The sequence below is a fragment of the Dermacentor silvarum genome, chromosome 6 (assembly GCF_013339745.2).
Source record: "Dermacentor silvarum isolate Dsil-2018 chromosome 6, BIME_Dsil_1.4, whole genome shotgun sequence".
NCBI lineage: Eukaryota > Metazoa > Arthropoda > Arachnida > Ixodida > Ixodidae > Dermacentor > Dermacentor silvarum.
In genome coordinates, this window is record NC_051159.1 from 143,354,661 (window position 1) to 143,381,880 (window position 27,220).

At 44.6% G+C, this 27,220-nt stretch overlaps 2 protein-coding genes across 2 annotated transcripts in view; both read right to left on the bottom strand.

Annotated features, from left to right (window-relative positions):
• Positions 1 to 924, bottom strand: part of LOC119456122 (conserved oligomeric Golgi complex subunit 8-like) — a 34,443-nt gene extending 33,519 nt beyond the window's left edge. Inside the window, exons 1-2 of the mRNA XM_037717726.2 lie at positions 812 to 924; positions 262 to 336 (exon numbers count right to left, since the gene is read on the bottom strand). Of these exons, the coding sequence (XP_037573654.1) occupies positions 262 to 336; positions 812 to 902 (166 nt within the window). The 5' untranslated portion in view covers positions 903 to 924. The remainder of the gene's footprint in view (positions 1 to 261; positions 337 to 811) is intronic.
• A 3,008-nt stretch (positions 925 to 3,932) lies between these two features.
• On the bottom strand, positions 3,933 to 26,756 carry LOC119456123 (coatomer subunit delta-like). Its single transcript, XM_037717727.2, is given in 11 exon segments — positions 3,933 to 4,198; positions 5,839 to 6,046; positions 8,135 to 8,246; positions 12,216 to 12,363; positions 16,145 to 16,310; positions 19,612 to 19,693; positions 23,535 to 23,781; positions 23,783 to 23,845; positions 24,421 to 24,582; positions 24,584 to 24,634; positions 26,570 to 26,756. Coding segments are annotated over 11 exon segments (1,494 nt in total). The 5' UTR covers positions 26,735 to 26,756; the 3' UTR covers positions 3,933 to 4,108.
• Between the last annotated feature and the right edge of the window lie 464 nt (positions 26,757 to 27,220).

Sequence of the window (27,220 nt, forward strand, 5' to 3'; positions counted from 1 at the left end):
CTCTGAGAGAAGTTACTTGGCAACAAGGGCCTGGACCTGCAAAATGCCGAAGAAATGTGCAAGGCCGCAAATGTATAGCCCTTCGTGTGTATTCTTTATGTGCCTCCTCGTGTCCTTGTTCCCTGTCCGCGCTACAACTTTTTCGTTTCAGGATGAACAACCAACAAGCCAACATTGCCACTCTCGTTGAAATCTTGCATCAAACTTTTTTTTTTTTCATATGACAACTCCAATTATATCGAAAGATAACGGCGTCCGTACTTAGCCTTTGGACGTCGTACGAGCTCAGTTCTTGCACATATGAGGTTATGTCCGCGTTTTCTCTCCAGGCGTCAGCTGAAAATATGATGCACGGAAAGAAATGTTAAGCGCGTTCGGTTTTTGTTCTTCAGGAAAGGAATCCAGAAAAGAAGTTACACATCTGCCGTAACAATAATAAATGTGTTAAAACGGCAGGAGAATAAAGAACGCCATTATGTTTCTCAGTTTGTTTTTTTTCCCAGGCACTCTGGACCGTCTACGTGCCACTTTCGCGTCTGTTTACAGCCATTTACTTTGGCATCACAAGCGCAGCAAAAGCACAATACCAAAACGTATCTTTCAAATACAGCACTTATTTAGAGTTCATTGACAGCTCTCCCCTGTGATTTACTAACGATAACGCTTATGAAGGTTAGGCTGATTGTTTCTTGCACACTCGGAACGAAAGTCGGGAGTAGCGCACCAAGCGACGACTACACAAGCTTCGGCGCGAAGCATTAAAAAAAAAAAAAAAAAACGGCGTTCGTGGGAAATACTGGCGATTGCTTACCTTCATCCGGTGGAGCAATTACAGAAAAAAGATCTCTGTTGGAGTAGTCAGATTCACCAAAGTCAACTTCGACGTTGCCGGCAGCTGCCATCTTCACAACAGCTACAACTGGCTACAACACAGCCCATCGATTGGCTTGCGATGGATTTAGACGCCCTACACACAAGACAAAAGTCGGAAGCAGTTGGATTTAAGCCACACTGGCCACACGTAAGCCACGACCGGCCGGTCGTGATGTAAGCCATAGCGAGCGAGATCAATGGCAAAGCCACAGTACCACTAGAGTCGACGTTAATAGATGCTAGAGTGTAGTACCGCTAAGTATATTCTAGCCTCTGTAATACCGCGTTGGTCAGCACTGCGGAAAATGCTTGGAGGGGCTTTTAGTTTAGTTTACGGGGCAACAGCTACAGTGTTGAAGTGTAGTACCACAGCGCGCATACGGTTAGCCTACCGTGCTCGTCTACACCTGTAACATAGCCTGCTTGCCTCGTTCGCTGGCTTTCAAAGAAAATGCTTGCCTCCGGCTGGTGCAGCAAGCGGTAGTGTATTGGCGTTGGACTGAGAGTAAATCGCAGCAGCGCCAACGAGACGCTTCAGGCCGAAGCGGGAACTTTGCGGTCAGTATAAGTGCGTTGTGTTATTTTAAGGTTTTTATTGGAGCACTGTGCGACCTGAAACCCAGTGGTATGCCTTATTGCTGTGTACCTCGCTGCAAATCGTACAGCGGGAACAAGATCCCGGGCATTTCATTTCATGAAATTCCGAGTGATGCAGACCTTCGACAGAAGTGGCTAAAATTCATATCAAGAGATAACTGGACTCCCAATTTCACGTCCTGCTACTCCACTGTCTGCAGTCGTCACTTCGTTGTGTCCGATTTCAAAGAAGGATGCAAGACACGAAAACTGAAGAAAGGCGTGGTTCCCAGCGTTTTCAATGAGAAGCCTTCGTACTCGCAACCGCCTACAAAAGCCAGATGTAACGCAGCAGTGAAAAAACGTGAGGACAATGCTTTAGATTGTGGTCCAGCACGAGAACGCCGAGCTCTTGAGCAGGTGCCAGCAGACTTGTGTTTCAACAAGATTCTTCCAAATGACTACGAACAGCAAGGTGCGAGGCTTGGTGAAGAGCCATCGCCTTCAAAAGGCCGTTCGTGCGAGATCACCACCCCTTGCAGGATTCAAGTCCATCGAGCGGTACAAGTAAAAATGCCCTACCATTCTTCAGTCCATCAAGCGGTACAAGTAAAAATGCCCTACCATTCTTCAGTCCATCGAGCAGTGCAAGTGCCTTACAGAACCTCAGTGTCAGTTCAGACTCTTCAAACACCGCAAGTGGAGACGTAGATAACGTGACTTAAAAGGCTATGGCCATAGTTACTGTGTCTTGCATGTGTCACTTAAAGACGTGAAAACAGTTAGCGCCTTTGTTAACAGTTCATGCTGCACAGCCATAATGCACATTAAAATATATTGCACAATAAAAATGTAAGCAAGCGCCTAAGCAGAGAGAGAGAGGCAGTGGGCACTATCATTCACGAGTGCTGCATGCCCAAAATGTGTGTGTAAATATTTGTAAGCTTTGCGAGTTTCTGTGCTTTGCTTTCTAGCATTCTCGCAGGTCACGCAAGGCACGATGTCTTGTTCAAAACAGAAGTGCAAATGTACCTCAGGCTGACCTCTGCATTTCGTATCAAACTTTTCTCTCTCTTTGCCTAGTTTGGTTTATCAAGAAGTGGGTTGCAATTGCAACCCTTATGACTCATACTCATGGTCTTTGCTTCTTAGTTATGCTCACCTCACAATACACTTATGAAATTGCCCTCTTCACCACAGCTAGCCCACTACTGCATCTGGGATTCGACACTAAGTTTCACACACTTCAATGGCAAACGAATTCTAAGCAGAAAGATGTATCCATTTTTCATTGTTCATGTATTTATAATCCACACCGGAAAAATTTACTGGGAAATGGCCACGTTATGGATCATCTCGTACTATGGATCACAACCAGAAAGTTAATGCCCCTCTTTTCCACATGATCTTTTTTTATTTGTTCATTCGGAAGTTGGCCAATAAATAAAACTGCTTACCTACCTTAGTTGTCCCCCTTCTCAACGCTTCTGCAAATAAATTTGTCGTTGAAGATTACTGTGTGTACTATTAATTGTATAGATATACAGTAGACTCCGCTTTAACGAAACGCAAAGGTACAGAAAAATGTGATCCGTTTATCCGAAGTTTCATTGAAGCGAGGGACATAAAAGTGTATTTATTCAAAAAGTGTCCGAGGGTTTTTATACTACTGTGATAATAAACAAAGACATTAGTGTGCCCTGCTTTATATATTGGAGCTTCATTTGCACAAAGGTGTGTTCATTAGCGAAAACATTCTGCACAGTCCTCACGTTCAAAATAGCATGGCAGACTTTCAACTGCATCTCTTGCCGTCAAACCCGGAACAGTAGCGCGCACTGGAGCAGCAATACCTATGCTTTCATCAATAGAATCGTACTAGTCTTCGCCACGAACTTCACCTATGTTTCAACTGTCTCTTAAAAGCAGGTAACAAGGGCATCATCTGAGGTCTCTTATTCCTGACAGTGTGAACGAAGCAGCAGTAACCTGACTGCAAGCCCTCATGATAGAAACACTGTTGCAACTTCGGCATATTGAATTTGCCTTAGTTTCGTGCAACTGCCCGATTGATTGTAGTTTCTTCATTATTTATAGCATCACCATTTGACATGCTTAGCGGACGTTTCCTGTTCCATACGCCAATGATGTTTCCGGTGGTTTTGGTTACAGTTACATTTAACCGAAGTCCGACAAAGGATGGGTTCCGTTTAACCGAAGTTTTCCAACATAGCCATGGGTGGCCAACCAAAATTGATGCCATTGCTCCTATTATCCGGCATTTCCGTTAACGCGTTTCGTTTATCTGGAATCCACTGTATACGTTTGTTCACCGCTTCCTTCTGTAAAGCCTAGCATTGAAGGTACTGAAACAAATTCTGTTCTTGGACAAAACCCATTTCTAACAATACTACGTGAAAAAAGTTTATTACTGTGCCACACACACAGAAAGAAAGACCAGACTATCTAAACAGGCATGTTCAAAACAGTTTTTATTTCTTTTGCCACATTTACTAACTCATTGGGTAGACAGAGCAAAAGAGAAAAAAAAAAGAACAGTAGCCCTCTTGTACATGGTGCTGATACTCGTGGAACTGTAGCAAATGTACTGCTTGTTTGTTTCCCCTCAAACATTGCCTCATGGTGAAACGTAGGTCCCTCAAATGACTTCGTACTTGTCCACTATGAGGTACGTGTTGAGCGAGTGCTTCACGGGTGTCTCGTCGTCCACAGACACCACATTCACAATCTGCAGACAGAAAGCGTATAAGTGCTGGGTTAACTGCACGATGTGTGGTTGTACCATACAATGTTTTATTGAAATAGATTTGCGCTTTGAACAGGCAGGCAAATGAAAAAGACAACAAAAACACCATCCTTTTGGCAAACTGAAGTGTCTTTTCATTTTTGCAACACAAAACAACCTTTTTGTTCCACCTGTGTCTGTGTTTTGTGCGCCTGCCTTTTCAAAAATTCAATTTTTTGGTTGATTTGATCCCGACTAAAGGTCAAGACTGGCACGCATACTTTTTTATGGTCCCAAACTCAATATTTCAATCCTAAAATTGGTCTTCGTCAGATAACTCAAACTTGACAGGTCAGTCCCCTTTAGTGGCAACATCTATCTTGTAGAAGCTTGGGGTACTACTGTTAATGTGTTGAACACATGTAGTAATCTTTCACCGGAAAGGCCTATTCTTGGCCTGTCCTAAGAAAAACATTCCAAGTGTACATAGTAGCTCACAATGAATGATTACCATTTTACCCAATTCTAACATGTGCCTTCTTTTTTTTTTATCACCAAGAAAGTTGGTCCTAAAATTGCTGGCACAGTACAATCGGATACGAAACCAAAACCACGTCTGCAACTAGGGTTGCCAACTTTTCTGAATTTAGCAGTACAGTCCAGACTTTTGCTGTTTTCATTATACTAGATAACAATCAATAAACCAATTTTTTTTTTTATAATGCCTGACAACCTCGATAGCACATTATTCTCTTTCGACTTATTTGCACTGTCATAAACATAAAGCAGGTTTAATTTTTGTCACTGTTCCAGTGCTGCTGTAGGTACTAACCGTTCACAGTACCTCTATCTGTATTGGTAGCCGTGTTAGCCAGGCAACTACTGCACCTTTCTTGTAAATTTTTATATGGTAGGACAAAAACAATTGTTCAACATTGTTTGAACATACGAACTGGCCGCTCCTAGCACTGATGGGACTGATCGCTGCCAGTCGGCACAGCCCCGGGATAATTAACACGCACTTTAATCTAAGTTAACTGACATTCTTATGTTTTTCTAGCAAGTATATATCAAAAAATTCTTCTTTTGAAGTTTGGCCCTGAATACACACCTTTTGTTGGGTACACATGCACTTGATTAATGATGATTTATCTTTACACAGCACACTAACAGCAGAAAACTTGGAACAGCAATGTCGGACGAGCAACACCATTAACTTTTTTTTTTAATGATCAGTGACTTTGCCGTTACCAACTAATATCACCTGCTTCAAGAACTTGTCTGATAAACTTGCAACAAGCAGGTATTTGTCTACCCTTTCAAAAAAGACTTCCAAGGGAGACCGATGAGCAAAAGATTTTCATGAACTGAATTTTTTTTCCTAAATCTCAACGAAACAATGAAATCATAGATTGAGCCTGAATTCATAAACTTTACAGAAAATACGGGAGTTGGCAAGTATGTATTCATGGCACACTGCTATTGATGAGAGAGGTTCTAGATTTACTTCATTATATCTAATAATTCGTTATATCAGTGCTCACTATATCAAGGTTTGACAGTACTAGAACAGACTGTACAAGAATGAAAGTATGTGCAGTTGCAAATGTCCCAATGAAAGGAGGAAGGCCAAAAGTACACACCCGCATGTCACAGTAGAGCGTCTTGGAAACAAACTGGACCTGAACCGGGTAAAAGTCGTTGGGGCGGCCAGGTGCGGAGAACTCCATGCTGCCCGCTTTGTTGGAGGCGTCAATCAACGGCAGCTGCCACTCAAGCACACCCCGCCTGCTGTCGTGGTGGTAGTCGCCGTCGCACTCGTTCACCACCACTGATCCACTCCCGTGACTGCTGCACGGGTTGCGATAGGAAAGCACACTTTCAGACAGCAGCAAGACTTTCTGAAAACTTCACAATTTGAAAGACAAGCCCAGCCAGTGCACTTTGTAGCTGCAATTCTAGAAGATGGCCCAGAAAGGAAGACTATGCATGTTAAAAAAATGTGATTCTTTGTTAATACATGCTTGTAACAGTTACAGATTGGTTTACTGGATCTTTGAACAGACAATAAAAGTTCGATCAACTTTGGAGAACACACCCCAACAGAGCTGTGTTAAGAGTAATTTCTTAACATTAACGTCAACTCGCACTAGTGTGAATAAACCTGAATGACAAAAGAACAATTCTTTGATAGGACTGCATATTTTCCAGCATTTGAACTTCAAGCAGGGCTCTTACAGGTTTCCAAGACAAAGGTTCAAGGTCCTTTTCAAGGCCCTTTCAAGGAATTTTCAAGAATGTGGCTCACAACATATTTACTGCACTTTTCACATCTTTTGATATATGCATTACAGTCGCAGTACAGCGTAATATGACGTAGCCCTCATGTCGACTCTCATGAAACTTTTTGTGTGCCAAGGAAGGGTGTTGGCTAGCTAGAGCAGTTCAGTCATATAACAAGGGGCGTGAAAAAAACGGTGCCCTGAACATGCATTGTGACTGGCCGAAAGCAAAGTGACAGGTGGCACAAAGGGAACTGAAACGAACGATTGGACGAAGCCACAAAGAAATCAGCATCAGACATGGGAAGTGAACCAGCACCTGTTTCTCACTCATCCACAGTGGGGATTTCCAGTTTCACACAAATCGTACCAAACAAAATACACATGCTCTAGTGTCAGCTTTAAATTTTAGAAACATTATTTGAGTGAAGAGTGTGCCAGGACCAAGCTCATCTGCCAGGAAAACCGGGTTGCATACTCAACCTCTTTTTAGATTACCAAAGAATTCAAGGGTTTCGAAGTGCAAAAAAAGAATTCCATGACTTTCAAAGCCTTAAAAGCACAAAATTCAATTTCAAAGGTTGTTTCACCCGACTCTCCTCAATATTTTTTTTTGAAATTAAGGTACACTAAATCAACACCCTGCATGTGAGTGCCTTCAGCATTTGAAAGGTTCTGGACAAAGAACTGTGCCATAACTACCATATTTACTCGATTGTAACGCGACCGCGATTGTAACGCAAGGGGTGACTTTTCATTGCGTCCATCAAGAAAAAATAACACCGCGAAAGTGACGAGGGGTGACTTTTTGTCGCGTCCAGCAAAAAAAAAAAGAAAACTGCTAAAGTAACTCGAGACCACCGGATGCATGAAAAAGTCGCAGCTTCACCTGAAATGCAATGCATCAATTGCGATAGGAAATTAGTAGAGAGCTATACGGAGTAAGGATAGTAGCATTATCAGCCGCATAAACTTGCACACATTCACTTATTAGGTAAATTAACAAGCCTAGTGTCGGCGCGCACAAGCAAACATGAATAGATACCGCAGACAAGCACTGTCAGAACACTGGCGTGAGCAAGCGCCCCAGCAACAGCGAGTGAAGGTTCGTATGGTCTATCGCTTCCACGGAAACTGAGTGGCAAAAGCACAGCGCATACAAAGGTAAGAGCCATGTGGAGATCGCTTGCAAGATACGGTGCGTGCGACAGCCCTCAGCCACGCAAACTTCACAGGTACCCAGTTACTGGAAGAGTAGAAGCCGCGCCCCCTCCCTCCTGCGCTGCCTTCCCGCTTTCTTCCTTTCGCTTGGGAGATGTCGCCAGTTCTCCTTGAGCCGGTCACAAGATACACATTTGGTGCCACAGCTAAACGTCGCCTCCGCTCCCTCCATCCCATCTTCCCAGGGCCCTTTCGCACGACGGAAGACGCCGCGTTTGCTCTCCGCTGTGCGTTTGCTCTCCGTGAAAGCGCGCATCCCTCGTGCGCTTTCACTCGTTGATTAGAATTAGGTGGATCATAGCACTTCTTAGACAACTTTAATTTCGGTATTCAATTGTAGCGCGAGGATCGACTTCAGGTAGCAAAAATCTGGAAAAAAACTCGCGTTACAATCGAGTAAATATGATACTAAGAATGGTTTAAGGAAACTGCTTGCCTGAGCGGAATACTGATGACCACGTTGTTCAGCTCCAATTGCTCCTGCTCCAGCTCATATTCAATGTTGACGTCGCAGTTGCTGCCGCCAGCTTCGGACACCCAGCAGTTGACTGCACACATGCATTTTTCAAAAGGCAAACTCGGAAGTGAAATATTATCAGGCATGTCCGAAAAATCAGGCGTCCGGAAAATCGGTCGCTGACTATACTTTGTTGTATCCAATAATTTGTCTTACGCATGTTCATTACATCAAGGTTAAATTGGAGAAAAAAAATTATAGCCAAGGCTTTCAAGTCAAAACAGAGCTGCAATCAGTATGGGTGTACGAATATTGAATGTCACCGAACCAAATTGAATAGTGAACATTCAAATAATTCGAATCACAAATCAAATATCTATTTGATTTCATGAATATTTGATATATTCCGTGGAGAGATCCGTGCAATGCCCCATGTCGCGTGAGCATGAGCGTGCCGCATGAGCGTCCCGCGAACTTGCCATGACCCTGCAGATTGTAGAATTTTTGACAGGTGGCAAATCACGCCGAACCTGACAATGAAATGGCACGGACAGAACCTGCTCTTTACTGTAGTCACGTGATGCACAATCTTTTCGTCTGTCACACAGATTAGCTTTACGTTAACCTACCTGCCTTACGGCAGGTAGGTTAACGGTAGGTAGGTAGTTGGGATAGCCCTTCTGCATTATTGAGAAAAACTGGAAAGGAAAACTTTCTACGCAATAAATAAGATTGCTGCAAAACATAGGTCCACCTTTAAACAGAACCTCATTGGTATTCAGTACAACAAAGCATCAATAATTCATTAGTTTAAGAGGAAAAAATGCACTTGATTCTATTCAACTGAAATTCTATTGATGAAAGAAGATATCTCCCAGATCTTCATATACTAGAACTGAGCTGTAATCAGTGCTGGCATACTAATTTGTTGTTCCCTTTAATAACAGTAGACCGTGCTGTATGCCTTGATTTCTATGTACCTATGTTAAATAGCTTGCTAAGTTCTTGTTATGCAATGCTAGGAGACTTCTGAGCATGTGCAGCACCATATTTTCCTGACCAAAATTTTTTTGAAAGCATTAACCTTTGATAAAACTTTCTCTGATATTCAATTCGATTTTTGTCATTTTTTCATGACTTCATTTGATACTCGATTCGAAATCTACTACTGTACAGTAAAACCTTGTTAATTTGGAAAATTGGATAATTCGGTCTCGTCTTCTGGTCCCAGCAGGCGTATGCATTATTCAATGCAATGAAACTCTCGTTAATTCTGACGTATTTGGCCGCACATCAGTTAATTCGGAAAACTTTTGTAGTTCGGCAAGTAAGGAGCGCCACAACAGAGCAAAAACAGCGCTAGCGTCCAACTGAAATGAAGTGGCAGAGTCCACATCACCATAGTCATAAGCAAAAATCACGTGAATGACAGCAACGCCGGGATGCTTTGTGATTATTTGTGCCTTTAAAGCCTTTATTTTTGCAGTTACCGTCACGCATAACAACATGTTCGCCGCGTGCTTTCATAATTGCGTAGTCTCCGTCCGTGATCGCGTCGATAGCGGCCACTTTTGTGGCGAACAGTAGTTTCCTTTTGACTCAGCGTGCGCGTTGGCCTTGTGTCTAAAAAACTGCGCAGTCACTATCCATGATCGCGTCGATAGCGACCGCGGTTTTGTCCGCAGTTGTTGCAGTGAACGGTAGTTTCATTCCGACTCGGTGCGTGCGTCGGCCGCGTGCCTTCAGCACAGCAAAGTTGCCATTCATAATCGCGGCCGTGGTTGCGGTAAACAGTTGTTTTGTTTTGATTCAGTGCAAAGCTGCTGAGGATGAACAGCACCGCCTACATTGGACGATATGTTGGCGATCAGCTCATCGGCAAAAAAATAATCGGGATGAGCATGCGGTAGTGCAAAGCGTGTCGCAAATGAAGGCGAGCGCCGCAGTCTTGCTATGAAGGAAGTCGCGAGCTCGATCGCCGCTGCGAGAGCCCATGAGTCACGAGATGACCAGAATTGCAGCTTCCGCACTGCATTTGTGCAAAATAGCAACAGGATGTGCTAATTCATTCACTAAATAAAAGCATGTTGCCGCATTTGCTTATTGTTTTCTGGATACCCTCGAGAATTCGACATTCGGTTAATTCGGACATTTTCTTCGGTCCCGTGAAATCAGAATTAACGAGTTTTCATTGTATTGGTATTCGCACACCCCTATTAATCAGACCTGAAAAACTAATTTGGTGTTCTCTTTGAGAGTGGACTGTACTGTACATGCTACATGCTGCTAAGTGTCATGCCAGGTGCCTGTTCTGCGGCACAATAACGGTACCACATACACACAATAACAGTACCACATACACAGTTCAGCAGAGAGCAACAGTGAAAAGGAGATGACCTAACATCCAACAAAAGAGTTTAATTTATAAAGATTTTATCAATGTTTCAAGCAGTTATCTGCATGGAAGGGGCTGTTAATAGAAAGTGAGGCCCATGTGCACTGAAATATAGTATGTCGACCCTGATGTGCCAAGGAAATGTCCCTGCTATAGACAAGAAATGGTGAAGGCAGGTTATGTATCTACAAAAAAGGATGAGGTTTCAAGGAAGTCTTTTAGAGGTGGGATAAATGAAGAGAGGATCAGAATGCTCGCAGCCCTTCAATGAAAACTGCTTAGTTTAGCAACCCCATCTGCATGTAAAAAAGCCGGCTCGTACATTCTTTGTGCACTTGTAAGTGGATCACTAGGTTAAGCAAGAGGACAGTTCACAAATACGCCTTTGGAAAGTCTCATGCAAAGTGTGTCATGCCATTCATTCACCGCCCACGCGAGTTACTCTCAAACAGCTGCCCAGTCATGCAGGAGAGCTTTACTCTATCTTATGTCACCAAGAAGTCTATCATCATTTGTGATAGCTGGGAAGATGACAGATGTACAAGGCTTCATCAGAAAAGATGGCATAAAGTTCAAGATCTCATGCTTTTTTTCTTTATTGGCTAATACCAGCCGACTTCGGCTTAGAAGTTGACAAAACTGGCTTAACTGCTTGCTAGACTGAAATTTGCCTCCGGTGCTAACTAAATGCTACTCAGTTGGGCTAAGCAAGCATCAGGTTAGGCCGAGTTCACCCATTGGCAAATGATTAACTCAACTGAAATGTTTGCTAAGTGCAAATAAATGCAGCTGCGCTCGTCTAGTGTTTTGCAGCCTGTATTGAAGAACCCGACACTGAATTTACGCGCTTGGTTTTCTTATCTCACACAGGTTGTGACCAAAGCCCTGACCTGAAAGAAATGAGCTCAACTAAGCATTGCCATGATCGGCTCTCTCAGCTTGACTTCTCACTCAACCTATTCTTGAGGGTCAAGTTCCTCTATATAGACAAATCTACAGTTTGCATGATTAATCTGAGAGATATTTGCTTGCCGTGAGCATCATTACAAGTAAGTTCTAGTTTAATACGGAAAAAAAAAAAAAACAACATTTGGCAGCTTTTCCCAAATGCAAAGCATTGAAAGCGATGGCAAGCTTTAGAGTTGTGCTGAAGGTGTTTCAGAAGGCTGGCGTGATGAGGAGCACTGCCAACGGCATTGCAGACGTTCCATCTTTATGGTGAATGAGATGAGACTAAGAAAACCATAGGCGTTCGTAAGTGCCTAAAGAAAGACTTAGATAAATTTACCTTGATGTTTACTGTTCATTCCGCTCAGACCAGTGTTTGCACTACGGGGTCGTTTTCACACAGCTGCTCAACAGGAATGCTAATGTGTGTGCCCATAGCGCTCATCCTAGCAGCGGAAGCCAGAGTGCTATGCTGCATTCGCTCTGGCTGAGTCGATTGAGTGCAGCATGATGGTGTGTCCACTTGGTTTCATCGCTTTTGCAGTTAAATGCACTGTGCGTCTCTGGATGCTTTCTAACCCTCCATGCGGTGGGCGGGCTGTGTATGAGTGTTTATAGCGTGAAAGCATGACAATGCCTACCGTGATGCGCAAACATGCCTCGAGTGCTCGTATAATTGCTATCGCAATAACAAATCAAAGCAGAGGCACCACGCACTGGAAAGGGGGACCATCTTCTCATCCTGAGTCTGGAAACGCCACTTCAGCACGCCCACGTCAGAGTTGATGGGGAACGGCTTGGTCGGGTTCTTGAGGCTCACCTGCTGTGAGCTCTTGAATAGTTCCTTGTCGATGTTTGGGTGCGTCTAAGACAAAAGAGACAAGTTCGTAGTCAAGCACACTGGCTGACAGCGTCAGTCAATCGAAAGCATCACAGGAAGTACCACTCAGACACACCTGCCTTAGCAACAAAAACCTACTCGGTGACAACCTAAGGATTCAGCATGAGCTCCACTCACAAAATCGTACTGCGAAAAACCAGCAAGCGATTTTTCGGTGTTTTCGACACGAGAATGTAAATTCCCTGCTGCATGCAGTACAGTAATATTTGGCTCACATGTTCACAGCAGCCTCTACGACAGATTGACAAAGTTTTCTTACTATGTTCAAAAAGTGCTTCAGGGCGCCTTCAACGGCTACAGAAATTTAAAACGCCATACCAGATCTTGCTTGATTTTTCGGACATGACATGCGCACGCAATGTTGCCAATTTACAACAAAGATGGCGGTAATGAACAATGAATTGTCTCCTGTCGCCTTGGTTTCATGTAATTTTAAAGCAAAGTTTTTTTTTACGGAGTCCGACGAGTTTTGATGCTGCATTGGTTGGACTGTGTGGATACTGATCTGCTGATAGCACCGTCCCACTGTGGGCAACACCATCCGCCATGACGGTGGAGAGGATGCGATAGCTTTGCAGGCTTTCCTACGTGCTGCCGGTATGAAGATATCGTTGACACGGCATGAAATCATATCATTAGTCACCGACTTTCAAATTCAATGAAATGAAAATTGTCTTTTTAATATGAACATGTATTTTTTCATTGAAATTTGTTTTTTCCGATTGCCCGATAATCTGGAAATCTTTACAGCCCCTCCCGTGTAAGAAAAATCGGTCAGCAACTGTACACATCTGTAAAAAGGTTGAAGTTCAGTATGATGAAATTAGAAGAAGTAAAGTGCCAATTTTACCGACCTTGTTATAATGAGGTTTAACTGTACCTTCTTTATATCCCATTATTTGCTATAAGCATACATGCTTATAGCAAATTAGTGAGGCAGAAAATTTTTGAATTTTGGATTTACTTTGTTATATCCGATTAAGGGGGGACGTGGCTTTGAAAATCAACTTCCTGATTTCTTCATGGATTTTGATGAAAATTGGCACAAATGTTTAGAATGTCTCCCTGATACTTCCATAAAAGTTTCAGAGTGATACCTTGAGAACATTTTATTCAGCAGAATTTTTCTCTCTTGAACTTTCTGGAGGGCCTGGGGAGCTTAAAAAACATGATGGAAGGCTCGTTGAGTATTGACTGCATAGCTCAATGTGTGCTGAAGGTCGTGACAGTCTTACTTTTTTTTTTTTCGCTACACAAATTTTTCAGATAGTCATTTTTCAAGTTACCTTCGCACCAAGCACACTTTCGGGGTGAACGAATAGCCACGCCATAAATTTATAAAAAGTCAAGATAGAAATGCGAGACTGTCTCGACCTGCACTGTAGTCCAAGGAACGTGACCAAAAAAACAGAATCAAAATAGGCTAAACGGTAACGAAGAAATAAGCTCCAGAAACTGAGCAGAAAGGCGAAAAAACAGTTTTGAGAAAACGGCTCTCAAAGTTGCACCTTCTCTTCAGTTCTCTAAAACGCACCAAAGTTGTAATCTTTGATGTGTTTTGTAATGTGGGGCTTCTTGGACATGTGGCCTCTGGTCTGCTGAGCCTTCGTTCTGCCTTTTTCATGTTTTTATGGCATTCTTTACTGCTGCTCTACGAAGAGCATGGTGCCTGGGTTTCCAACCAAGTGAGGTGCAGAACTATGTGGGCATAATTATTTATACAGTAGTTCTAGTGTTGTATCTGCAGACTGCCTCATTGATAGCAGCCTCTAGTGCAGTCAGTGAGGCATTGTTTTCTTTTGGTAGAATCGACCATGTTACTCAATGAAGGCTCTCAGCAGCCTTCTGAATCATCTTCCATTGACAATGGCTATGGAGGTTAGGAGAGCCACTGATAGGCAGCAACGCAGTTGCTAGGTGCTTTCCAGCCTGTACTTTTGTATCATGCCTCACTTCTGCAGCCAGGTGTCTGTGCCAGCACAAGTGGCCTAGTGAACAGAGCTCATGATGAGGTTCTCTTTATGAAGGGGTGGTATGATAGGTATTGTTACGAGATATCGTGGCATTACGATAACAGAGTCGGCGCGCGGTGTGCTAAGTCGCGGGTCCGAGGTGCCGATGTGCGAAATGCCTGATCGCGGGTCCGCGGAATAGACGCTCGACGAGCTTAGTCGCGCAGTCCGAGGTGCCGATGCGCGAAATGCCTGGTCGCGGGTCCAAACGCTCGGTAAGCTCAATCGCGCAGTCCGAGGTGCCGACGCGTGAAATGCCTACCCGCGGGTCCGAGGAATAGACGCTCGAGGTGTCGACACTCCATGAGCGATGTGCCGACACGCGAAATGCCTAGCCGCGGGCTTGAGGAGTCGACGCTCGCAGTGCCGACGCGCGAAGTGCGTAGCCGCGGGTCCGAGGAGTCGACGCTCGATTTGCTTAGTCGCGCAGTCGGAGGCGCCAACGCACGAAATGCTTGGGCAAGGATCCGAGAAGTCCGCGCGCGATGTGCTTCATCGCCGAGTCGGAGACGCCTACGCGCGAGAGGCTTAGCCGCGTGTCCGAGCATTCCGTGCCCGAAGCTTGGTCGCGAAGTCCGCGTCGCCGATGCTCGGAATGCTTAGCCGCGGGTCTGAGACATCCACAAAAAGCGGGATCGGCCACGCTACTGCGATGTCCGCGTAGCGCTCGCTTTAACACTCGTCGAGATTACGGAAACTGTCCGGAGCTCGCGAGGAGACCGCAACAAGTGGAGCAGACGACGCCATCACAGAGCGAGCACCGGACCAATGGCGAACCGCGCTGGAGTCACGTGGCGGGCGCGGCCAATCGGTGGCTCTGGCACGACCTTCAATCATTTGCTTTTTGTGTGCTTGTTTCTGTATGGAGGAGATAGCTGAAGCGGCAGATTTGAAGACGGAGGAATGCGCTTTCCAACGAGACCAAGATGGCGGCGCTCGGCTGCGCCGTTCCGGAGATATCGTGGCTTGAAAAACGCCGTTCTTTCGCGATTTCCGCGCAATTTTTCGGCACCTTGGCTGATACAACATTTTTTTTAGAGCACTTCTACTTGGTTTTCAGTGATGATATTTCGGAATCAGATAGAATAAGAGTTACAGAAACTGAAAATGTGATTTTCTAAAAATAGATTTTTTAGCCATTTTTCGCGATGCGAAAGCCGCGTCCCCCCTTAATCACTGACCATTCATTATAGTATCTTCAAAAGTGCCTGTCCTAGAATACCGGCAACAAAGAAGCGTAACTGTATTGGGTTATTTTTTTGTGTTCTTGATCGCGAATGTTGGCGCTGGGCAATCGTACGAAACGGGATCGTATCAATGAGGTTCTATACTGTATAATCAGTTCACTGCAGTCAGCGCGTTTCAATACGATAAAATTGGGCCAGACCGTTCACAGCAAAGCGGCGCTGTGTACATTTAAAAATTATGGGGTTTCACATGCCAGAACCACGATCTGATTATGAGGCAAGCTGTAGTGGGGGACTCCAGATTAATTTTGTCCACCTGCGGTTCTTTAACGTGCACCTAAATTTAAGTACACGACTGTTTTTGCATTTTGCTCCGATATAAATGCAGCCGCCATGGCCACGCTGTGTACATTTCAATACATGCCGCCGACTGCCTATCCACACTAACGTGGTGACAGTGCTGCCACCTGTAGCTCGATCTCGATCTTGGCGCAAATACTAATTACAACTGCCATGAATTCAGCAGTCAACAGAGTCAATCGTTACCTGTATTTGGACGCCCTTGTCATCATGGTTCTCAAAGATGAGTTTGATGCGCCCAAACTGCTCATCTGTGATGCGGAGTGTCACCAGCCCATGCACTTCTAGATTTTGCAGGCCACCATCACGCAGCGCCGTCAGGGTCACCTTTTCTTCGATGTTAAGGCTCACCCTGCGTGGGAAAGGCAGTGAAATGTACTTGCTGCCTAACAATGTCACACTCACGAAACCACATTATAAACTGCTGTAAGTTGAGAAAGACAAAAAATGCAAATTCCAGCATTATTATGCAGAGAAAGAATCATGGCTGTGGCATGCATCTGGGCCCATTTTGCCAAGGATTCAACCAAACCAAGATGAACTGTGGTTACTTATGTTATTTTAAACATTGTCCTAGTGAGATAAAAAGTAGTGCCTAGATTTTGGGGGGTTTTGTTTGTTCTGTTTGTCGGAAACGAACACTAAACTAAATCAGATGACATTATTGAAATTGAAGTAAGGAAAACAAAGAATGTTACAAGTTTCGTTTTAGGGGTGTGTGAATATTTGAAACATTCTAATAATGAATCGAAAATTGAGTTATTCCATTTGGTCCTCGAATCAAATGCTCACTGTTCAATTAGGATCTCAAAGAATAGTCTTAATTCAAAAATTTGAATATATTTCGAACAGTATTTAATACTTTTCATCGTCAAGTGTACACAATCAAAGATGAAATTGAAGCATGAATGCGGTAACTTTTGTCCCATCCACAGAGGACATAACAGTGAACAGCATGCTGCGTCACTGAGCCAGTCAGACTTTTGCGGCTAAACATGATCACTTGCAATGTAATAGTTAGCCATGCCAATGGGCAATAGCACGGAGAACGTTGTAACACAAGCAGACCACACTCGCTGTGTGTCAGAAATGCTTGAGTGCAGTGATATATAGTATTCTCTTTCTGTTACTTTTTTTTTTATATATACACATATTAACGAACATTCCAACTATTGCAAACAACATTTGTTCATTATAAAGTTGGAAAAATTATTGATGACGAGAACAGGGTAGCGAATCGGATAGCTCGCCCAAATGACATCAATTGGTATAACTACCTCGACTGGGAGGGGGCAACTGAAAACACAGGGAAGCAGCGCCGCTCCGATTGGCAGCGATATTTTAAGACCTTATAATAAATTACACGCTTTACACGGAGGGCTTAAATGCGTCAATTAATGATTAGGAGCACCTACCCTAACAACTCAGTACGTTTGTACAAAATCGTCAAAATCATTTCAGGGCCCTTATAAAAAAGGTAATCACGTAGAACAGCAGCACGAAAATGCACCAAGAGCAGACCTTTGCACCATCCTCCTCCAAAACAACATTTTAGCAGAAAATTGCGCCACACTTGCACCTAATTAAACATAAGAATAACAGCGCTGTTCCGTTGCATGCAAGGTTGGTAGTAAAATTTAACCAACACCTATAGCATGCCATCATCATCATCATCATCGTGGAATTCAAGGGAGCGGCCTCAGCCACAGATATAGCCAATGCTGTCGGTTCTTTGTTTGCTGTTTTCATACTTTTGCTGCAATGTTCTCTGGCAGATGTTCCAATTTACTGCCACGACAGTGCCGCTGTACTGTCTTTCTATTTGTACGCTACCGTTTGCACTGCAGTTCAGTATTCTTCGTAGAGTCGAACCCCCCTACAACGAACGCCGCTACAATGAAATTTCCGCCACAACGAAGATTTTCTGGTTCCCCAGTCAGCTGCCCATAGAAACTAACACAAAAAAGTATCTTCATAACGAAGGCATTTTATTCGGTATTTCCGCTTCAATGAACTTTTCGGGAACGAAACTGGGACTGAACTGAAATTGGAGTAGCTGAGTACAGTCGAATCCCCCTACCTCGAATGCCGCTACAATGAAATTTCCAACACAACGAAGATTTTCGGATTCTCCAGTCATCTGCTCATAGAAAGTAATAAAAAAAAAGTATCTCCATAACGAAGGCGTTTTACTCGGTATTTCCGCTTCAACTAAGCTTTTCGAGAACGAAACTCTGTGCACAAAGTGTGCCGTGCACACCGTGCAAAAGGTGCGTGGGCGCGCACTTTGTGCACGGTGCAGATTGCTTTCGAGATGCGGCGGCCACGCTGCAGCCACTGTTGTCAACATGATGCCAACGTCTCGTCGTTTGGGGAAAATGACGACCCACTAGACACACTGACTCCGGCGACTGCTTTGAAAGTAATGGATCCTTTTGACCTCATCTTGAAAGTTATCAGAGCCCACGACAATGACATTGCGATGGCTCTTTTAACGGACTGTGAGACTCGCGTAACGCCTTTGCTTGCCGTGAAGAGTGAGAAATCCAGGCTGACCGACTTCTGGAAATAAAACTTCCGGTAAGCGCAAGCTTGCCAAGTTTGCCGACTTTGTCATAATTATGCAATGAAATTGTGACAATTCAAACCGCTTCATTGAGACGGTGCATGTGCCGCAAAATGAGTGTTTTGCAATTGGCCGGGCATGCGCGTTGAGTTAGGCGTCGGTCGCAATGTACGAAAAATGCTGTAACAGGGGCGCGAAATGCGTTCTCTCGTGAAGTTGACACTATATTGACTGCCTTCGATATGTCTCAACATTTGCCCCCACGCCATCGCGAAGATTTCCCGGACGATGGTTTCTGTTTCGTTCGCGGCATTTCCAATTGGCGTACATATACTAATTTCGCATCAACGAAGTTCCTCCACGACTAAATTTTTCACGTGTCCCATAAATTTTGTTGTAGCGGGACTCGACTGTACTAGCGTGTCACGGAGCTCAATCAAGGACGGCATTGGATCAAAGAGAAGTCTCTGATAATGTCCAGTTGCACATTATTTATCACAATTGTTCCTTCTTTGCAACCCTCTATGATTGGCAAAGCAGAGTACATGGTCGTAATTTAATTGGCTTGCACATGTTCCACTACACAGTTATGCAATAGAAATTGTGCATGTTAGAAGAAACCTGTGGATGTCTTCCCTGTTGCTTAGCTTTAGTCAGGTGCGTCCTTGGGCGTGGTATTGGCATGGTCTAGTTCCCCAAACTTTTCTATTCCTGCTCGACTGAAGTGCATTGAATGCGTAATACCTGTTGCAAGTCTAAATTGTAGAAGCGGCTTTTAATGCAATATGTGTGCAGGGAAAGGCATTTTTTTAAATATAAATGAGATAAGTTCATTTTTAGCCCTAATGCTTTAATGATTAGCATAAGAAAAAGAGGAAACTTAGTTATATTTATTGACTATTTAAGTTAAAATTGAGACCGTATGTGGCATACAGGTTTATGTTGGACACTGCGCCAAGACCTGCGTCGAGAGTTCAAATGGTTGTTCCACCACTCGAATTACTGTATCTTTCAGTGCATAAATTATGGATATGAAAACTTCCTTCGCACTTCCATCCAATGCTCCATAAAAAAAGTTTGTGCTTACGCTTCAATTGTAGCTGGTTGTGGAATGTTTCGGGCAGCTGCTGAAGAAGACGGGGATTTGGCAGATGTTGCACTTGAGATGGCTGTTGCAAGAAAAAGCAAATATTCAGGAAAAACAGGTATAGTGAAATCTCGATATAACAAGCATCAGTGGACCATGGCAAATTATTTGTCATTCTGAAAGGTCGTTATAGTGAAAGCCCCAAAATTGACTATTCGGCCCATCAGTTGTCACCGTATGAGCTATCCACGACAACGTCGCTGTTGGCTCTCGGCCTGCGCTGTTGCTATTTTCCATAGATTCTACTGCCACGTACCACCGAAGCACCGTATAGTAAGAGTGGCACGCAAACGAGATGCTGACGCTGAGAAAACCACTGACAAAGAGGAGGCTCCATGTCGCCTCCAAACAGCAATGTTTCTTTTCGTTTGTTTGTTTTTCACATTCCTTGCCATGGAGGCTGCAATGGTTTTGCTTGGGGAGGACACCTGAACTATTTCAAAGTGCAAGCACGTGTAAACAACACCATTTAAAAAGTGCAATAATGTGGCATCCTCGTGAGGTTACATTTCTCCCCGCATGTAGCTGGTACGGCCTTAGAACGAAGGGTGAAAGAAAGGCGAAAGAAAGAAGAGACATGCTCAGAAAGAATTGCAAAAAGAAAGAAAAGATGCACCTCCATTGGTAGGCGACACTAGTCCGGGCGGAGCATGCGCTAGCAAAACCGGATGCGTCATCGCCTTCGCAATAGGGGGGGGGGGGGGGGGGGCAATTCCGGCGTGATATTTATACACCCATAAATATCACGCCGGAATCCAATTCCAATACTGACCTAGAACACAGAATAAACATGACATCATCGTGTATGTGCGCCCTAGCCAAGAGTGACTGTGAAAATTAGCATTGTGCCATACCTGCCAGAAATGGACTAGGACAGCATACCTAGAGCTATACGATTATATTAATCCTGCTGACACAAGAGGCTGCAGAATCATTAAACACATTAATCCCAACGAAATCCAAGTGTGGTCTGCACACGCATCCGCATAAGCAATATGATAGGGGTCATTCAGCTTTCCCTACAAAAGGCCATAGTGGCTCAGCATTTATGTTGAGCATAAAAATGCTGGAGATGAAATGTTTAGTGGCGAAGTCACTTAGCACACACTCATTTCTCGAATTTCCAACTCGTTCTCTATCATAGGTCTCTTAATTCCATATCACGTGACAGAAAGCTTATTAAACTACTGTAAAACCCTGGTGATACGATCACGGTTGGTACGAATTCCGGTGTGATACGAATTCGTAACATTCCTCAGCCGAAATGCATAGCCCACAATATCAAGAAAAAAAAAGAAAAAAAAAGCGGCTGTTCCGAACGCGTTGCCGTGCCGCTGCGGATCATATGAACGTGTGAGCAACAGCAGCGCCGGCTGAGCCAGCAGAGCGACCGGCACAGCGGGATCTGAGCGGGATCCATAGTCACCAAGCAACCGACTACGTCACGCGGCTGCGTAATCTCTCATTGGTTCCCACATCAAGCGGACCGGATCACATCACAGCCTAGTTGATGCTCTGACTAGCGAGAAAGCAGACAAGGACCGCTGCAGCAGCCCCGACGGCCAAAATGTTCCCTGCACTTGACGTGCTGAGGCATTCAGTGGCATGTGAAAACATTCGTGAGACCACATGCGTACACTTTTAAGCCTTTCAGAAGGCGATCGTTGACGATTTCGGCATAAAGAAAACGCACACGGTTAGTAGAACCCTGTTGACATGTTTTTTAAGGGACCGCAAATGAAGAAAAAAAAAATCGTCGGCCCTTCCCCTATCGGAAAATGGGGGGTAGGCGAAGCTTGTCCTGGGTGCACCTTATGTTTGACGATTATGTTTTTTTGTGAGTAACTTGACCGTGACCAAGGAAAGGTCAAGTGATCTGCTCGGCATTGGCGGAGTGCCGCAGCTTCAGCAGCTCGCTCCGTAGGACCGACCCGTCAACAATGTGCCCTTTCACAGGTAATCTCCCGTCGGCAATCGGCTAGAGCTGCCTGTTGTTCAGGGGTACGCACAATGCGCAGCCGTCCCATCAGTTTTCAGAGACTGAACTAAACGGAAACAACGTGGGCGCAGCGTGCGCGAAACCCTTTCCTGCCCTTTCCCTCCCCAGCAGAAGCGAAACGGCTCTCATTGGCTGCACACGTGGCATTGGCACGTGGCTACGCAGCTGGCACCGTGCCTAATGCGCCGGCGAGCCGCTGCTGGAGTTTTAAGCCTGTTTCACATGCAAGTGATTGAGCAAATGGAGCGAAGAGCGGCGTGGCGCTGTGAAGCTTTTCGCGAGGTTTCATTTCACATGCATTGCCACTGCGCATTTTCCACCGTTGCGAATATCGTCCTATGCACAGGCTTTCCAGCACTGGTCACGCGGGCACGGACCACTGGTCAAGTGGCGAGGCGGGCCGTCATTGGTTAGGAAGCGGTGCTTCCGCACTGCCGCCGCGATGAAATTCCAACCTTCCTGAACCTTGCTGCTCCTGCCGCTAGTGCCGCCGCCACCACTCCAAACAGGTTTATGTGCCGCCGCGGCAGGAATCGCGAGCGTTTTCGCTTGCACGTGAAACAGGCTTTAGCGTTACATCGCCGGCGCAGGCTAGCGTATACAAGTTTCACTTGAAAAAGTTGCAGTTTCGCCCGAAAGGTAAAGCAACGATTGCGATAGCAAATTAGTAGACAGCTGTACGAAGTAAGGATAGTAGTTTTATCGGCCGTATAAACTGTAAACATTTGTTAACTAACTAAATTAACAAGCATGACGCGCACACAGGTAAACATGAACACATCTTGCTCGGTGATCGCGGAAACTCGCTGTCAAAACGCTGAAGTCAGGAAGCGCAGCAGCAGCAGCGAGCGAATTGACCTTCGCCCTGTCTCTAACTTCAATGTGAACTAAACGTCGAAAACGCAGCGCATATAAGCTACCAGCACTAGGTGCATTTTGTCAACATCGAAGATCGTTTTGACAATGAGGCCCACGCGGCTGCGCCGTATCTGCAATGTACCAGTCGCTTCTTGCAATGCACTGGTCACTTGTTGCAACGTACAAGCTGGCTGCACCGCTCAATTTACGTGACCGCCACATTCGAACGCAACGTAAGATGCAGGAACATTACAGATTGACGACGTATCAAGGGGAACTTAATACATGGAAGTCAATTCATGGAAGTCGTAAGTCACAAGGATTTAGGTCGGGACCGCAAGAACGCAACGTAGCAGCTGGGAAAATGCAGCACGGAGGAACGTACCAACGGGGCTCCACTATTAGGAATTTTGAATGATACAAATATTTCATGCGACCCCGCGAGATTCGTATCACCGAGATTTTATTGTAGCAGATTTTCACAGGTCATCTGGACACTATGATCTTGCCACAAGCCCACACTGCTATGTTTTTACAATCACTTTTTTTTCTCAGAACTGCACGAGACTGGAATAGCTTTGCGAGACAAACTGGACTGATTAGCAATCCAGTGTGCACTTCAAGTCTGCCACTGAGTGTGGTAAAATTAAATTAAAACAGAATCCTAGGGCTTTACCTGCCAAAACCCCGATCTGATTATGAGGCATGTCATAGTCAAATTAATTATGATTATGATTAACTATGACCACCTGCTTCTTTAACATGAACCTAAATCTAAGTACATGAGCATTTGCACTTTACCCCTATTGAAATGCTGCTCCTGCAGCATTGATCAAACCGACAGCCCCGAACTCAGCAGCAGCAGCACCATAGATCGAGTGTGTGCTGGCTCATCCATGTAACATTGTCATCAATAACTTCGCTCTTCATATGCCTGCCCCGCATGTAATGTCTCATGATCGGGACCCTTAAGGTATGAATTAACTATATTCCTACGTTGACTCACTTTCACCCTCCTGCTTGAGCTGATCAGCAAAAGTGTCCCATTCTCGGTGCTTGCTGCCCAGTTTGAGCGCCTTGTTGGGCCCACTGCCGGCTGTTGGGCGACTAGGTGGTAGGTAGGTAGATGGTTTGGGCGATGACGGTTCGCTGAGCGTGTCCGGAGACACGGCTGTAGGCGTGAAGCCTGAGCCAGAGCCAAAGCCTGTGCTGAAGTTACCAGGCCGTGCGCCACCTCCCTTGCGTGCCTCCTGTCCGTGCCCTCTGCAGCTCCTTGGCCTTCTCTTTCATCTTCTGTTTGGCCTCGCGCTCTTGAGTCTGCACAGAATGACATTATGCATTCAGCTCTGAAAGCAGCAATCTGACCAACAGCACTGCTTTTGCAAGGCAGTAATTTGGTTAAATTACATCTGACATGCCTTTCATTTGTGTCCTACAGCAGCTCTGCTACAGTGCTTTGCCTTACAGGTGCAACCACAAATATCACACTCCCTCATAACAACCTGCCTCCTGAACCTGCATGCAGGAGGAACACCGCATTAATTATTGGATCTGTGTGTCGCATCAGGAAGCCATGTACAAAGTTTCCATCACTTGCCTGTTCAAACGCTAGAGACACAATACTAAGAAAGCATTGTAAGCAATGTGAGAGTACATCACCATTTCTTGGTAGCTGGATGAGTAGCAAAACTCATTTTCAGTGCACTTCTAAAAATGTTTCAGGGCCGCTAATACAATTTAGCTCCCCACACAATTAAATCTCTCTTCACACAGATTACTTGGTGTAAACTTAAGGGAAAGGAAGGTCCTGCACTCCAATAAGCCCTGTGCGAAATAAGAATTTCAGTTCACATTAAGTCCCACACGGGTAATAAGAGGATCACTTCGCCCACCTGTCGAACAGCCTGGTAGACCTTCTCCTCATGCGAGTCCATTTCAACAAAGGTGCGGATCTGGGCCAGGTTGACACTTTCCCGGTAGCCTAGGGCCACGATTTCATCGAAGGCAAAGATGAGGTTGAATGCCTGCTCTGCCACCTCTTGTTCATCCAAGGCCACGGCAGTACTCAGGCAGCACACGTGAGAACAGCCGCAAGGTCTCCAGGTCCTATCATCACACCGAAATAGCATTGGCAGTGATTACGACATCAGGGGGAAGTAGTTATGTTCTCCATCACTCAGAGACAAGTGTTCAGGAACAACAGTCGGATGAGCTAGAATGCTTTTTATACAGGTGAAGATACTAAAATTATTGATTACCAAGCACGACAGATTGTAGCTTGCACTTTTGTTATATGTGTTTTCTCATTTCTTCCATGTACCATTTGGCAACTCTCACGCACAATACTCATAGCAACAGTGGTGTTTCTACATCTTGTGACGCAAGATCCACTACAATGCTCTACTATAGAGGAAGGAAATTCCCTGAAGTCATGCCTTTGCATTTCAGTCTATAAAAGTACTTCACAATGCAAAGTGAAAATGCTGTCGATTATAAGCATCAATTAGTATTGCAACAATGCCGTTGGAACAGTGCCATCGTACAAAGGGCTGTAGAGACGGCATCACCGAACAGTTGCTCAATAGCATGGGCATTTAGCTCATGTCCATAATCACCGCTGCCACTAAAAATGCCACGATGCACAATAACTAACCGTTGGACTAATACCCGCAGTTATGTCACAGCTACTCATTTTTCCAGCAGTCCTCTTCCTCTTCCTTGTACATCTGCTGCACGTGCACAAAGCCACCTTAGGGCGATGCGACCCATAACAGTGTATAACATAGAATAAGTGAACACTTATTCTATTCATTAGAACATGCCAGTCACTTCTAGGTCATACATACACTGCTTCTATGAGAAGAAGAAAAAAACGGCAAGCACGAACTTCAAGCCTGCACATTCTTCCTTGTGCACTACTGCCACAAATGTACACCATTTCGAAATTAAAAGCAAGCTTTCAAAAATCCCTTACAGTCCTGTGTGAATGCTCAGTACAGTTATAGTGATCGCTGCAGCCGAGGGCAATTCTTACCATTATGACAGTTTCTGACATCACACTGACTGTTGCCATTGGGTGGGCACTGTTAACTGGTTGCGATTTTCACAGATTGTTAAGCAGCAGCCCCTTGTTAACTTATCATCATCAGCTTTGTTAGGCCCTGGCTTTGAACCTTTGCTCTCAAAGCAAGCAATTACATTTGGAACACCTTTATAACAAAGTGCTTGGGGCGCCCAAAATCATTCCTTATACACGCCCTTGTACCTTTGTTTTACAGGTCATTTCGTTGTCTTTGTATAGGCATTCATTGTAGAGGCACTCGACTGTATAGCAAGGAGTAGGGCGAGTTAGAACATGCATAACCTATCACCAATTCAGTATTGACAGCAGAGTATTGCTGCAACAGTTCAGGCGACCCTATGTGATATTTGAAGACCAAGAAAGAGCATACAATAGTGGTTACTTCATGTATTAACACAAATCTTTTTGCATAAGTTTTGGGTCTTGCAAACTGATGCAAGCTGGTATACAGGTAAGGTAATGAACACTTTTTATATTTGGTCTCTATTCGCCAGTGCAGACAATACAAGTGCAGACTGTAGTCTGGAAATTATGGTCGGAATCCTGGCCTCTACAAGCAAAAGCTTCCACAGAAACTAATGCTGTAAGCGCACTAGCAAATTTGTGCGATAACCAATGGTTGTATATCGCCACAGCAACAATTTTTCGCTAGGAACACTGAGTGTGCCATGCTCTATCAATACAAGAAGACAAAGCCACTGCCACTTTCTGTATGTTTATAAAGAGCTATTTAAATCAGTGGAAGCCAGTGCACAATAAAGCTATTGCTTGTTCACCCCATGTATGAAACAAAGCAATTAGTATTGCAAGTAATAAACATGAAGTTGTTAGAAGCTCAGGCATGTTATGTCCAAGCTCTTGCACCATCTCAGCTATCACGAAACACTAACTTTCACTAGCTGTCGGATAACACAGCAAAGAAAAGTAAATTAGGCATGAAACTTTTTTAGCATTGTCACCTCAAGGATGTTGCTGGCACGTGTGGTCAACAGCAGCACATAGAGCTTGTCGTGTGGCTGGTACACGTAGCGCACACTCTCGGTCTCCACAAAGGTGTGCTGCCTTCCGGCACCGAGCAGCTTGGGGAATGCCAGAAGAAGGCCCTCCACCCGAGCACGACTCATGTCCACGAACTGCCGCTGACACAATGACTGCAAGAAATGATAGGCGACAGCTCCAGGAGTGGTTTTCCATAGCTAAGACATTACATTAAACGATCTGCCTCTCAATAAAAATGAACTTTCCTGCAAACTACTGACAACTCACTTTGTGTGCGTTGTGGTGGAAGATACAATACTTAATACAGAACCCACATTTGTGGTAACAATGACTTTAGATTAAAAGAAGTAAAGCTAAAATCTTTTATATTGCTACTGTTTGAACACACCACAAGTTTCGAGTTAAAATGGCCTATTTAAAACGTGCAGCGATATTAACTGTCATGCACTGCAATGAGCGGTTCATACGCGAAAAAAACTTACCCTTCCCGGCTTTAGTCATCACGGCGGCCGCCAGGAGCACCTGGAAATGCAAGTGAGAACTAAGTTCACTGCACAGCAAAAAAAAGGGCGCTGCCTCTGGTAAGCGTATTCTGTGCGCAGCTGTCAAAT